The sequence below is a fragment of the Ptychodera flava genome, unplaced genomic scaffold (assembly GCF_041260155.1).
Source record: "Ptychodera flava strain L36383 unplaced genomic scaffold, AS_Pfla_20210202 Scaffold_41__1_contigs__length_1339820_pilon, whole genome shotgun sequence".
Taxonomy (NCBI): domain Eukaryota; kingdom Metazoa; phylum Hemichordata; class Enteropneusta; family Ptychoderidae; genus Ptychodera; species Ptychodera flava.
In genome coordinates this window covers 866,571-880,337 of record NW_027248363.1, presented here as the reverse complement: position 1 = coordinate 880,337, position 13,767 = coordinate 866,571, and the positions used below count along the sequence as shown (strand labels likewise).

At 36.1% G+C, this 13,767-nt stretch overlaps 1 protein-coding gene across 1 annotated transcript; it reads left to right on the top strand.

Moving 5' to 3' along the window:
- The first annotated feature begins 8,275 nt into the window (after window positions 1–8,275).
- LOC139128032 (uncharacterized) lies at window positions 8,276–12,374 on the top strand. Its single transcript, XM_070693899.1, has 3 exons — window positions 8,276–8,325; window positions 11,498–11,573; window positions 11,770–12,374. The coding sequence occupies exons 2-3, from the start codon at window positions 11,522–11,524 to the stop codon at window positions 12,147–12,149; spliced, it is 432 nt and encodes a 143-aa protein (XP_070550000.1). The 5' UTR covers window positions 8,276–8,325; window positions 11,498–11,521; the 3' UTR covers window positions 12,150–12,374.
- Window positions 12,375–13,767: the final 1,393 nt, after the last annotated feature.

The following is a 13,767-nucleotide window of genomic DNA, read 5'->3' as shown; positions in this document are numbered from 1 at the left end:
ATGAATCACTGTAATAAGTCAAAGCCGGGAATGCTGTCGCTAATCATATGAGTAACAGAGGTGTCATATTTGGCCACAATGTCGTCATATCGACCGTAGAACATTTTGAAAGTCCTAACGAGTCTTTTTTATGAGTATCCCTGTCTCACTAGTTTTGATGCCAATGAGCTGTGTCTCATTCGCAAATCAGCGTAGGAATCACAAGCCTTACAATATCTGAGAAGTTGAGACACGTACACACCATAAGCAGGTGCAGACGGAATATTGCTTGACAAGTGGGGATAATTTATGATTTCAAAATCAGCCCTTTTGTCATACAGCTTAGTGTGTAGCCCATTAGCACCCACTTGTAGGGACAGATTAAGATATAAAGTCGAGTTCTTGTTTCTTTTATTTCCAACTCATCAGGATAAATATTATGTAACTAGTTTGATATGTCTGATTGTCTAGACTAATCAGATCATCAGTATATCTGTGCGCGTTAAAAAAATAACAATCAATGATCTTCAATCAAGGGCAATGTCTGCCAGGTGAAGTTCTCACGGTGACAAAGTATTACGTAGCCTAGTATCTCCATAGCATCATCAGCAAAGCAGATAAAAGTGTAAGATATTATATCTGCTCTCTGAAAAACTGTGGGGAGAAGATGCCTCTTGATATGTGGACCTGTGACATATCGTTTTGTCCTCACTTGAGCATATCTGTCTATTAGGTCCTTTGTTGCAGAATTATTCGTTGAGACTGTGTCTAAATAATCATTTGACAGAATGTCTTGGTCACAACATGCTGTTTCCAAAATACCATTTTAAAACATTTATGTCTTTCTACAATATAAACGAGCTGTAAAAAAGTAAAACCTTATTTATTTTGATGACATGATGATATACAGGTGCAGTAAAACAGATATTTTCGTCAATGTTTGATGTGATCAAATCGAGGGTATTCATGAGATACATGTAAGTAGGTATTAAGTTCAAACGGCGATGTTTGTGACAAACACACATCATTGAATTTAACAACAGACCAAATCATCAGCGTCATTTACACGAATACTGGAATGTCAACCTAAACACGATTGGAACTAATTTGGGATAATTTGGATCTTCATATTTTTCAAATCTTTCAAAAGTGTTAGGTGCCCTATAGCTGAGTGTAGCAATATCACAAATTACCCATAAAAACAAGTAACTTAAAAAGGAAAGCAGATGTGTTTACGTTTGCAGATTAAATCGACATTACTTCACCACCCAATTATCCCAAATTAGTTCCAATCGTGTTCCTAAAAGACCTCTAATTAAGCACAGTATCAAAGCAAATGTCAAGTTCATTTTATTTAAAAAGGTATTGATATACAGGGTGAGTTTTCAAGTAAAGAACTCAATAAAATGTCACGAACTTGAGGCATCGTTTCTATGGTTTTTCTATATTATACACATTCAACAGTAATATTGTTGACCTACGCCACTGCAAATTCCCCCTGTAGGTCTGTTCTGTCTGGTGATCAACACCATACAGGTATGGTATACCAGGTGTTTTAACAGCTATGCTGTTTTTCTATAGACTTGGCTCCATGAAAACACAGTTGTCTACTGTACTCTGTAGGTTTGTCTTCAAAGATTTGATATTTGTTTTACTTGAAGAAACATTGACCAATGCAAATTTCAAAGGAGGTGGACATTTGGCAAAGTCATATTACTTTTTTATCTTGATTCCTCAATTTAGCACTTACCTATTTCTTTACATCGAACAATCCGACCTTTCGATTGCTTCTGTGTCAATTTCAAACTACCAATTGCCATTTTTTACTTTCGAAAAGGGCGCGCGATTTTCCCAAAATTGTTTTACGCGTATCTAATTTATCATTTAAATAACAAACTTCATTACCCTATCCACTATTGAAATATCATGTATACTGCAATATTCCTTCCTGCATTGTCCTCCACTAACATATCCTCCACGTTAACTTCCATACATTTTAACCCGCATGAGATACTTGACGCCTATCCCGCTAAAACTAACGGCCAAATCCATAAGCGTCACAATATTGCTGTAGACATTGATTAAACATCTAAAAGGGATGTGAACTACGTACAGCTTACATATGTTTTCTTTGAAATTTGTGAACTCTAGAGCGCCCTCATGTTAGCCTTTCAAAAATCCTCATTCCCTTTCTGTGATGCCTTTAATAGAGTTCCCTCAATTATTGACTTCACAAAGTTAAAAGAAGTATTCCACAGTGATGAATATCGTAATTCTATTGCTTCACTGGATATTTGATTTCAAACACGGTTGCGATAAAATATATTTTGTTTTGTTTGTTTCCATTCTCCTTTTAATGTTTCAATCAATCAAATCACTGTAGACACAACAGCCAGATGGAAGTAAAGGTATCTGTAAGTCAGAAACCAAGGTTTACCTGTTTCACTCAGATACAATGCTTTTCAATGGAACTGGCAATTACCAGTCTGACGTTTATCATCAGAGTGGTTGTCTGCAATATCGAACACAATTCTTGAAAGAAAATAATTTCTAGTACCTACTATATTGCATTTTCTCTCAATCTGATGTACATTTCCCACTCATAAGCTGTTTCGACAAGTTGAACCCAGGTAAAAATTTCAAATTTTAACGACCTCAAAAGAGGGATGAAACTGAAGCAAGTGAAAATGAATACAATAAAATATTGACCGACCTGCGGGACAAATAAAATAACATTTGCAACTCGCAGAGAATAAAAACACAAACTGCGATTCTCTGCGATTTGCAAGTGTTTTATATCCTGCTGGTAGGTCAGTATTTTACTGTTTGTTTTAGCTTGTTGCAGTTTCTATCCCATGCCTTTTAACAAGTATTTCATCTCCCGCTGGTCGGCCAATATTTTACTTGAACCCAGGTAGTTTTACGTTACTTTGCAGGATAGGGAAAATATATTTACAAGTAACTGACCTCATCGAAAACACACCGAACGTTACAGCCAAAGAAACTTTAAATTTCCTCTTTATGTCGTGTATTGAAAAAAACTAATATATACATATACTTATAATACAGCGTATGTTTAACATTTCTTATCCCAGGAAAAATTATAAATACTTATAATACATCACATTTTTACATTTCTGATCCCTGTAAAATTATTGTTTCAGCGTTCCAGTAATATCTTATCTAGGGTATATGAAGGTATACAACTTAGATATAACCGCAGACTTACTCATAATAAAAGAACAGGGTTATTGTTTAACGGAATGTACCGTTAATAATATTATTGTTTAATCGCACAGTTCAAGCGATGGAAGAATGGCTCATAATTTACATAATCATTGCTCTCCAAAATGAAACCCTCTGGTATTTGATCAGCTCTTAAAATGCAGGTTTAGATCATTTAAAAACATGTTCGGTTCAGACATCAGAAATTGTGGACCTTACAAAATGAGCAATTATACAAAATTTCTTATTTCCCTGAGATTCCACAATAACAAGATATAAACATTTATCTTTCTACTTTATTCAAATACAATACCAATATTTTTCGTTTCACCTGGTGCGTACATAAACTATAGTCGACATCCTTTAAACAAGCACACCAAGATTGACAAGGATACAGCCCTGACCTGTATGCCGAGTTATGCATACCATCTGTTGGATGATACTAAAGACTTAACAACCATACCAGCGATAGTTATCTTATATTTCTATTCAGGTTAGGCAATTTCCACTGCAATGAATCATTACATATCACCTGCTACACTGGCACTGTGGCTTTAATGCAAAATTGCAATTACCACACTCAGCTAATTTTATCTATTTCATCATTTTCACACTGGATTATGTTTTCTACTAGTATTGTTTATATTAATATCAAATTCAAATTTGGGGCATATTCTGCAAGTCTCCGATAATACATTCCAGCAACATATCCTTTTCTTTGCAAATATATGTAGATATACAATTTAAATATAATCCCACCAGACACCGTGAATAACCTAAAATATTAAACTTTACTCAAGACAAATAAATTCTAGTCCCAGCCAGCCAGAATTCATTTGCAACAATAACGACGGGCATTGCACAGCATTACAAATACGATGTTTTGACAAGTTAAACAGGAGCTAATTTGACATAATCCTGAGAAAATAAGACATTTATGAGGGCAATTGATATTTTCCAGTATCCAGAGTTGCACTGTGTACTCATCTTTCCCCTCTACTATTTGACCATGGGGTCATGTTCCGTTCTCATTCAATTCAAAGACTAGTTACACTGCATTATTGTCGTATGGATAAGCATTCTAATAGCCTAATATGTCCATACCCAATCACATAATTCCCATAGGATTACTGCCAAAATACGTTAAGATAACACTGGCCCACTAGGCACTTACTATAAGACATACAATGACCTAATTAACCCTTATAACGGTACAACATGATATTGTTATCCTAGAGTGTCGGTCGCAGGTTCTATAGGATATGACCAAATTGTATAGGGTCACTTACGAAACCAATATGGACAAATGTTCATCATACAGGATTGCATTGAGAATGAGGTCAAGGGTCATTATAGGAACACAAGACCATGGACAACGTGCAGAAGATATGTTGTATAGCTAATCACACGGGACTCGAAAAATCCATCTATCTCTCAACAACAACGAAAATGTCAGAAAATTGCAACAGTAGTTGCGAGAGTTAATTGCACGCGTCCATATGTATTATTACACATGAAGATGTTGATCATACAATTTGTAACTTGCCCAACAAGGGTTCATGTAAAAGTTCATACGAGGCAGTCTGAGGGTGTATACATGTACGATCAAATTGGCAATTCCTCAACTTGTTCCAATCTTCACGCCCTTTGTAATGAAAGAAAATAACTCCCCAAGTAGGGTCTATTTGGTTAGTACTTAGAATTCTGCTATATTAGCTAGGTAACATGGCGATACGCCACTGAATCAGTGGTGCATTACTTTATCTTGGTGATACGATTCCTTATATCATAGACAGTCGAGAAAGTTTCTCGCCTGTCTTTCTCGACTGTCTATGATTATATCCACAACAGTTCTTTTTGAGTATATAAATATTAATTGCTGATGTATACATATTTACAATACATAGTATTAAGCAAAATAGAGTTTACAACCTTTGAATTTTATATTTTCCAGGGTATGTTGAAGTATAAAACCTAAATATAGTTGCAAGTTAAAAATAAGCAGGGAGAACAATGCGAGCGTTTAACACCATATAGTAGTTTGAATACTTATTTCAAGTGAGACAGACACTAACAAAATTTACATATTCATTGCTCGTCAAAATGAAGGTCATTGGTGTTCGATCTTCTGCTAAAGGCAGGTCTAGTTCACCTAAATACATATCACTTTCGACATCTGAATTGCAGCGAAAGAGGCATGGTCTTATTTTGTTTATTCATATTTACAGCGGTTAGCCCAGTCATCATGATCAATGCTGATTTAAACGGAGGACCTTAGAAAAATGAAAGGTAAAACGACAATTATATAACAAATCTAAAAAGATGCACAAACAGGGACCATCTGAACCTAATACAACAAAATGGAAATTACTGTAAACTACTTCAAAACGAACAGAAAAAATGACGGAAATGAACTCAAGTTACCTTTAAGAAATAGACAAAATAGAAACAAAACCACAGAGAATAGTGTATACTATCAGAAGAAATGATGATCATGAGGAAAGCCTTAAAACGAGATTAACAACCTTGCGCTTTAAAAGTTACAGGTAGACTTTTGAAATAGCATGTTGCATGATATAAACAAAGAATTAGGGCATTTAAATGATTTTAGATGATTTGTAAAATTGTTGGCATTCCTTATGGAATATTGATGGGTTGGTTTGTAACCTTCAAATATGGTTTCTAAAGAGCTGAACACTAAAGAAGCATATGCGAAACGTTTATACTAATCTAAAAGACTCGTGAGGACTTTCCAAAAGTTCTACGGTCCATATGATGACATTGTGGCCAAAAATGACACCTCGGTCACTCAAATGATTAGCGACTTATTATAGTGATTCATATCCTGTATCTTTTCATAAAATATTTAGATAGTTTTGGGACCAATCCCGACGGGTGTAGCATGCTAGCTGGGTACGCTTACCCATTCCGGACACCTGGTACCACCACTAACTATCAGTGGGTCAGGATGGTCCTACTTGAATTGGTAAATCACAAATGTCCCATGGACCTGGTAATGTATAATAACTTATTGCCTTGAAAGGGAATGATTAAAGGACCAGTGTAATGTCATATCCCCTCCCAGTGGATGCTGATTACATGGAGTGCTTCTCACCGCCAGGTCATATGTTAGGAATTTCGGTCTTACGGATTTCGTTATTAAAAGAAACAACAACAACAACAACAACAACAACAACAACAGCAACAGCAAGAACAAAGCAAATGCTGACAACTAAATACAAAACAAGTCCGTTGGTGTAACTGACGAACAAGTTTATGATTAAATCGACATACAAGAAATATTAATTCTTCTTTTTCATGATCAGCTCTCTTAATGCAGGTCTGAAACTTCTTAAATTTACGTAAATAAAATCGGATCTCCGACTCCCCCCCAAAAAACATAATTAAATAGTAGATATAAAAAATAATAAAAATAGTAAATTTAATTTTCAATAACAATAATTCTGGAAGAGCAAAAGCATAGGAAAATGCTCCATGTCCGCACGTTTATATTTCCCTTCACGTAATACAATAAAAGCTTGCTGTAACGCGCCAAGGGACACGGGTTCTCCCCTCAAACACGAGACATGTCATGTAATTCAAAAGTTAAATAACTGACATTGGGATATGTTACAAACTATCGAACAACGCCACTGAAAATTGCGCAAGTATCAATTTTGAGACTGTTTGACTCCTTGAAAGAGTAAGAAAGTGCGAGTGCTTAACCAGCCTGGAAACCTGGACCGTCAGTTTTAGTTGTTTTTCGTTGTTCCACTTGTAGGTAGTTTAACCTTGCTCAGTTAATGTCTTTTTTATAAGAACCTGGATATTTAATTACTGGCATGATTATATAAATATCTCTGATTGTCTGTTCGTCCGTCCTCCGGCCTGCTATTAGTCCAAGATGCGAGGTATAATGATATCAAATATGCAGATTACACTAATGAGTGTTGTTTCGGTATTAATATTCTATGCTAATGACCCTTAATCAATGTGGAATATTCATGTACCTCGGATCTTGCATTGTATACCGGCCTGCCCTCCGCCCGTCTGCCTGTGTGTCTGCATGTTTGCCTGCCTATCTGTCTGTCCGTCTGTATTTATCTCTCTCTGTCTCTGTCTCTCTCATTTACCGTGTCAACGTACTGTCAATCAATATGGACGCCACATTTGCAAACTACAACCTTGCAGCTCTTTTTAACACTGTGGAAATTACATTTTGTCTCAATATGCCCTGGAAATTCCTAACCTGAGTGATATATATAGATTACCATAGACATGCATCCTGTTTTTGCTAATTTGCATTAATATTGGTACCAGTACAAGTGGCTATAGTTCCGAATTTAAGTTGCTAAGCTGAAAGATGGATTTCTATAGCGTTATATACATTTTTTTAAATTTTAATAAACAATTTCTGAACGTGACAAAGGATAAGCAAGACATGCTTTTCATTTTTTTTCTTGCGCATGTTAATCTAGGTCAGCCACGCTTACTTTAAAACCATTTTCGCTTGTAAATGAGATGACGCCAAAAAGCATAACATGTTACATCTGGATATGATTATATGAACAGACAAAACAGTGAATTTATGTTTGTAAACTTGCTGTATGCCACAGTTTCTGCTACATGTAACAAACATACGTGATTGCTATTCTTATGTCTGATCCTATGACACTAAAATAGAAATACAATATAAAAATCCTCGTTTCCGCGGTACATTTGTAAGATGCCTAGCTTGTGAAACCGTTTTTTTTCCTTGCATGGTAAGTTACGGAGTGTATCTGCTACACGTCTTGAATTTTCGAATGATAACAAGTGAATTTACATATCATCCTTCCCCAAAGGACTAAAGGCAATAAGCCACACATTGACGACATGTCAACAATGTGATCGAAAGATAAAAAAAGTTTGGTTTTCTTTTACTTCAGGGAGGATAACAGTGACAATTGCGTCACTTTATTGTGCACATCATGATACTCTTGATGATACTGTTGATATGTTACATATTGACCTCTAACCTGTTTTGCTTGGCCAAAACTATTTTTAGAGAAAGAAAACTATATAAATTGCATCAGACGTCCACATAACTCACACTGTATCGGTACAGAGACTTCAGTGCAGGTAAGTTTCTCGTCATTTCATTTCTCATTGCAAAACGAAATCTTAACCACCCTCAATCTAGAGTATTTTTCACCGATGTACACCTGTGTTATTGATCACTTATATTTTAAAAAATAGACGATAATCGAATTTCGTGCACCAAATCTAACAACTTTTATAAAGAGAGACGCATAGTGCCCGTTACAAGCAATGTAACTCGACAATTGTCAAGCAATGTACTTCAATAACTTAGTTCTATCGGGCGTACATTGTTTCAGGAAAATAGAAAAGTAGCTGTTGGTTTTGTCATAGGCAGGAAATATCGTTTTGTTTCCAGCTGTCCTTTCAAGAAAACAGCGAGGTGACGATTGGGTTATTCTAACTTTGAACCATAAACAGATCCATGTAGTAAAATGTCTTGTCCGAGCAGGTCTGCACATTTAAGTTGCGCGGAAACAAATATCGTTGCCCCCGCCCCTAAAGACTGGTTGACCGAGTGACCGAAAGCTAGTCTTAGACACAGTAACTGACCTTTGGGTGTATCAGGTAATAAATGTCAATCCGGCAACGTGAAAAACACTGATCGAATGAATAATTCCTCAGGATTTTTTTTTTATCTGACGTCTGCTCATCGATCTTCTTGCTGCATTTGATCTTGAACGGTAGGGTATGAGTGTTTGACTGTTACTGAAATCCCAGGTTCTGTATCTGTCAACCTCAGGCTGGTATCTCAGTGACATGAAAAATATTTCAGACGTCACCACTTATGAGATATTCGGCAAAATGGAATTCCTTGTTCTGCAGCTGTAGACAATCGGCATGTTCATCACCATCAACACGCTCGACTAGGACTAATTTGAGAGGAGAGGATCTTCAAATCTACCAAAAGTGTTAAATGTGCTGTATCTGAAAGTTACAATATCAAAAATTACCGATAAAAAGTGATTTGCCAAAAACGTAGACTAGCTTCAATTTGGTGATGAAACCAACATCTCTACAGTATCCTATTCTCCCAATATTCCAATCGTGTTCATTGCTTTTCGTTATGGAATAGATTGCATTGGAAAAGATAACCATGAATATGCACTCGCTTTGAGTTTATTATAACATCAATAAACATGAGTTCAATTGTTTCAAAGCTTTTATCTCAAACATCATAATCAGGAGCTGGTTAAATTTTGGGGAACGAACTACGTGAATGGAGTGCTGTCCTATCAACAATATATATTAAGGTTTTCATTTTTTTTTTTTGCTTTTGCGACAGGACAGAAATGTCAGACTAATTATCTGTCCACAAAAATCTATACCAAGGATTCACCTTGATACTTTTTCTGTGGACATCGTGTAATGTATATAAGTGTCTGATGATGATGATGATGATGATGATGATGATGATGATGATGATGATAATGACGATTCAATTATTATTAAATATGAAATTAAGGTCTTTTTTATTTATTTAATCCAACTTACAAAGCAACACAAATTTTTTAAATGTTATCTTCAACGACTTTCGCATGGTAATGGCGTATTGCTTAGTGTTGGTAAATGAAAGGCATGTACTACATCGGGATATGATAGTTAGGTGACCATTTGGCGAATTTGTTTACGTGTCACTTTATTCCATTCTATTCCGTAATATTCCTTAAAATGCGATTGTTTTTTGTTCGTGTTTCGTCTGTTTCGCTTCAAATCTAACAACAAGTGTGCAACACTATTTAATCGAGTCGCAGATTTGCGCTGATTCAATTAGCGAATCAGTAATGTTATCTTTGTAAAATCTACCAATTGTTACTGCCAATGTGAATTAGATGAAAAAGTCGTATTCGGTATCTCGTGGTATCTCGTTGATCATGTTTAGCTCCTTTTACAAATAAGAAAATGGAAGTGAATGTAAACACGCAAAGAACAGCTCACTGTATACAGTACAGTAGAGTTTGTCACATCATTTCACTCGATGGTTTGTATCCCCGCATCAAAAACTCTCTTTTACTACGCATGCCCATCGCATTGGCACCAGATGGTACCTGTATTTCCAATACCGGTTTTTCGTGCAATCATAGGGAGTCCTTTTCGTTTCTTGATCACAAAATGACGCTGTTACTAATACAATTAGCTGGTGGGGTATTGTCATATTTATTGGTTTCGCTTATTGCTGTTTACCTCACTGCTTTGGTAACACTCTATGCTCAAGTGGGGGCCAATAAAATAGAATCTAAGTCTTTTTTTTTCGTTTGATAATTACCGTCTTTGCGAAATAGTTAAATTCTGATAGACTTGATTTTGAACCCCATCAAACATGTTGCTTCATTTGCATAATATTTTCAAACCATTCCCTACAAGCAAATTTCATAGCAATATTTTGGTCTTCTATATTCACCCCCGAAAATCTTTATTTCAGGTTCTCGGTATCGGCTTTTGATGTTCTACTTTAAAGTTCAAAACCTTTTATTAAATTAATCACTGCATCCATATGTTTTACAGGTTATCTCAAAATTGCATAACAAGCCACAACTTTGACGACTAACTAAGATCTCTTTTAAATCCGCTTTGCGTCGTTTTGCACAATCTTCTTCTATTTAAATGACAGTCTTAATTTTGTCGCCCGTCCCATCAGATTGGGCCTGTTATGGCAACTTTTTTGTTTTGTTTTTTCCCTAATTTTTTAGCTATGTATTTTAAAATTTCGCATATATATAACATCAAGGGTAGCTGTTTACATAAATGTATACAAGGTTATTATGGTTTTGCATGTTTCTAAATTTAATCTATTTGATTAGCTGTAGTGCTAACATTAGGCAGTTATTTCAATACCCATAATAAACTTGCTGCAGTTAAAACATTCCAGCGACCATTATAATGAGCCCCGACAAGTGGTAGACTAGAAAAGAATTGTCCGAGAATCTGACTATCTGTCCCCGTGGCGCGTTCTACCTTTTAGCACGTTTCATTATTGGTGGAGTTTGTCCCTCTTTCTCAATTGCTGAGTTTGAACCTACGTGCTGCACCTAGTCGCCAAGCAAAGACATCAACCATCGATTTTGTAAACTTACGTTTTGATTTCCTGATACTTTTCTTAAAAGAGTAATTTTCTATACTCAGTTCAAATCGTGTTACTTTTGGAAACTTTGGAAATATTTTTATGCGTACTAAGTTGTTTTTGTGATATTGTTTACCGCCGCCTCTGTTGCAGATTTATTTTCTTGGAATCCGCAAGATGAAGATACTTTGCGTTCTGGTGGCTATTGTGCCTCTGGTAATTGCACAAAGTAAGTTGCTGCCCACTGTCTTGCTCAAATTGGTTAATTTTATCTAATTTTGATGAACAACGTATAAAAACACCATAAAGCCATTGTTTTCAAATTAAGTTTGCTTCGCATACTCAAACAACATACCGGCTTGTCATCGTAACAAAATTATAACTATTAACTATTGAACTTAAAATTCACATCCCATCTCTTTCAGATGAAGATTTAGAAAATCTTGGATGCTGGAAAGACACGGCGGACAGGGCAATAGGGACATTGGAAGGGAAAGACGACAGGCTTGATGGCAGCTACACTGCCAGGGAAGATGCCATCACAAAGTGTAGAGAAGCTGCATTTGATCGTGGGTACTCAGTCTTTGCTATTCAAGCTGGAGGATGGTGTGCATCCAGTATTATCGCCGAAGACACCTACCAGAAATACGGACCAGCTGACAACTGCGCCGACGATGGTGAAGGTGGCGGATGGGCCAATCAGGTTTACAAAATACCGAATGTGCCCGGTGAGTTGTATTCGCCTGCCATACTGATGATCGGAAGTGGTGGAAGGGTGCTACTAGTTTCTATATCTCTGCTTTAGCGCTACCGCAAATAATCACTTTTTTGACCAGAACAATTTGATTAAAGGTATACAGTCTCTTGTAATCTAAATATTCCTTTACATGGTCAAAGGGGCGTTCCTTGGTATTCAAAATGTCCATATGGGGGCGCTGTTTTTAAAAAGCGGCCACCTGCTTAAAATCTGTGACTGGTTAGATTTTCTCTTTCCATGGTAACTGTGGCAAAATTGGAACAGGTGGCAGTATACCTTTAAGTATAATATTGTGTTTTTCCCAAAAATAATGATACGTTTACTATGAGAATTTTTAAAATGGAACAGACAAGAAGACGTTCGTTTTCCAGTGGTACGGAAAGGGTAAATTAATGATTATTCTTCAATGTCGACATAGTCGTCATCATCGTCATACAAAATAATATACAAAAAGTGCAAGCACTCTCAAATGAAGAGTAATTGATTGATGTAGCAATTTCCTTCATGACATTTTTTGCAACGTTTCCCTTTCCTCTAGGATCACCCCCTTATATCCTTTACCAGGAGCCTTGTTTGAATATTCTCTGTTGATAGCCCTTTCATGTCAGCATGTTCTGACAAAATATGCAAAATATGCAATACATACGTAGATAAATAGATAGATAGATACATAGATACATACATACATACATACATACATACATACATACATACATACATACACCCACACACACACACACACACACACACACACACACACACACACACACACACACATACATGTGAAAGGTGCGAACCGTGGACTTTGGTATGCAACCTCCAACTGTGGACATTTTTATTTAAAGGCCTAGGCTATTAATATTGCAATGACATAACCAACGAATGAAGACAATCTTGCTGAATTAGCAGTTTTTTGAAAATACCTTGTTTTACTAATGTGAATCTTTACATAGACAGTGTGGACACACCCAATATACACATTTTGTACAAACAACTATACAACTGTGGACACACAGTTGGCTTCAACTGTGGACACACAGTTGGCTTCAACTGTGGACACACAGTTGGCTTCAACTGTGGACACAAACTTGATAAGCTGCTATTCAACTGTGGACACTGCCCAACAACATTTGAATGCAACTGTGAGTGCAAAAATCCTACAGCCATTTTGATGGACAACTCAAATATGGTTTACATCTGACAATACCGGTAGTATGGCATTAGAAATTCAGATACTTTAGAGGTTAAAGCAACAGTGTCGTCACATAGGCATGTGTCAAACCAGAGTCTCTGGTGATGCTTGATCGTACCAAGCGCTATGCAAACTATTTATTCCACAAGCTGTAAATATTTTAATGCAAATTTTAACAGAGGAATGAAGTATCCCATGTCAATTTTACTTTGTTTTTATGGTTTGTGATGTTGTACTGTTTTACACGTATTTTAGCTTTTTAATTTGTGATTTAAATTGTTTTAGTGTTGTCAAGCAGGCGTTTTAAATTTCCCTATTTTAGGGATTTAATAAAGTTTTTATCTTATCTTATCTTATCTTATCTTATCTTATCTTATCTTATCTTATCTTTAGTATACAATTAGGGGTGTACAAAATGAAGATCGAAGACCCCTGAATTTTCATTATAGGGACAATGCAATGTGGCAATCTTAC

Excerpts from the sequence above, each read along its gene's own strand:
- LOC139128032 (XM_070693899.1), top strand. The coding sequence starts at position 11,522 with ATGAAGATACTTTGCGTTCTGGTGGCTATTGTGCCTCTGGTAATTGCA. Across the intron at positions 11,574-11,769 it reads GCCTCTGGTAATTGCACAAA|ATGAAGATTTAGAAAATCTT; the intron begins GTAAGTTGCTGC and ends CATCTCTTTCAG.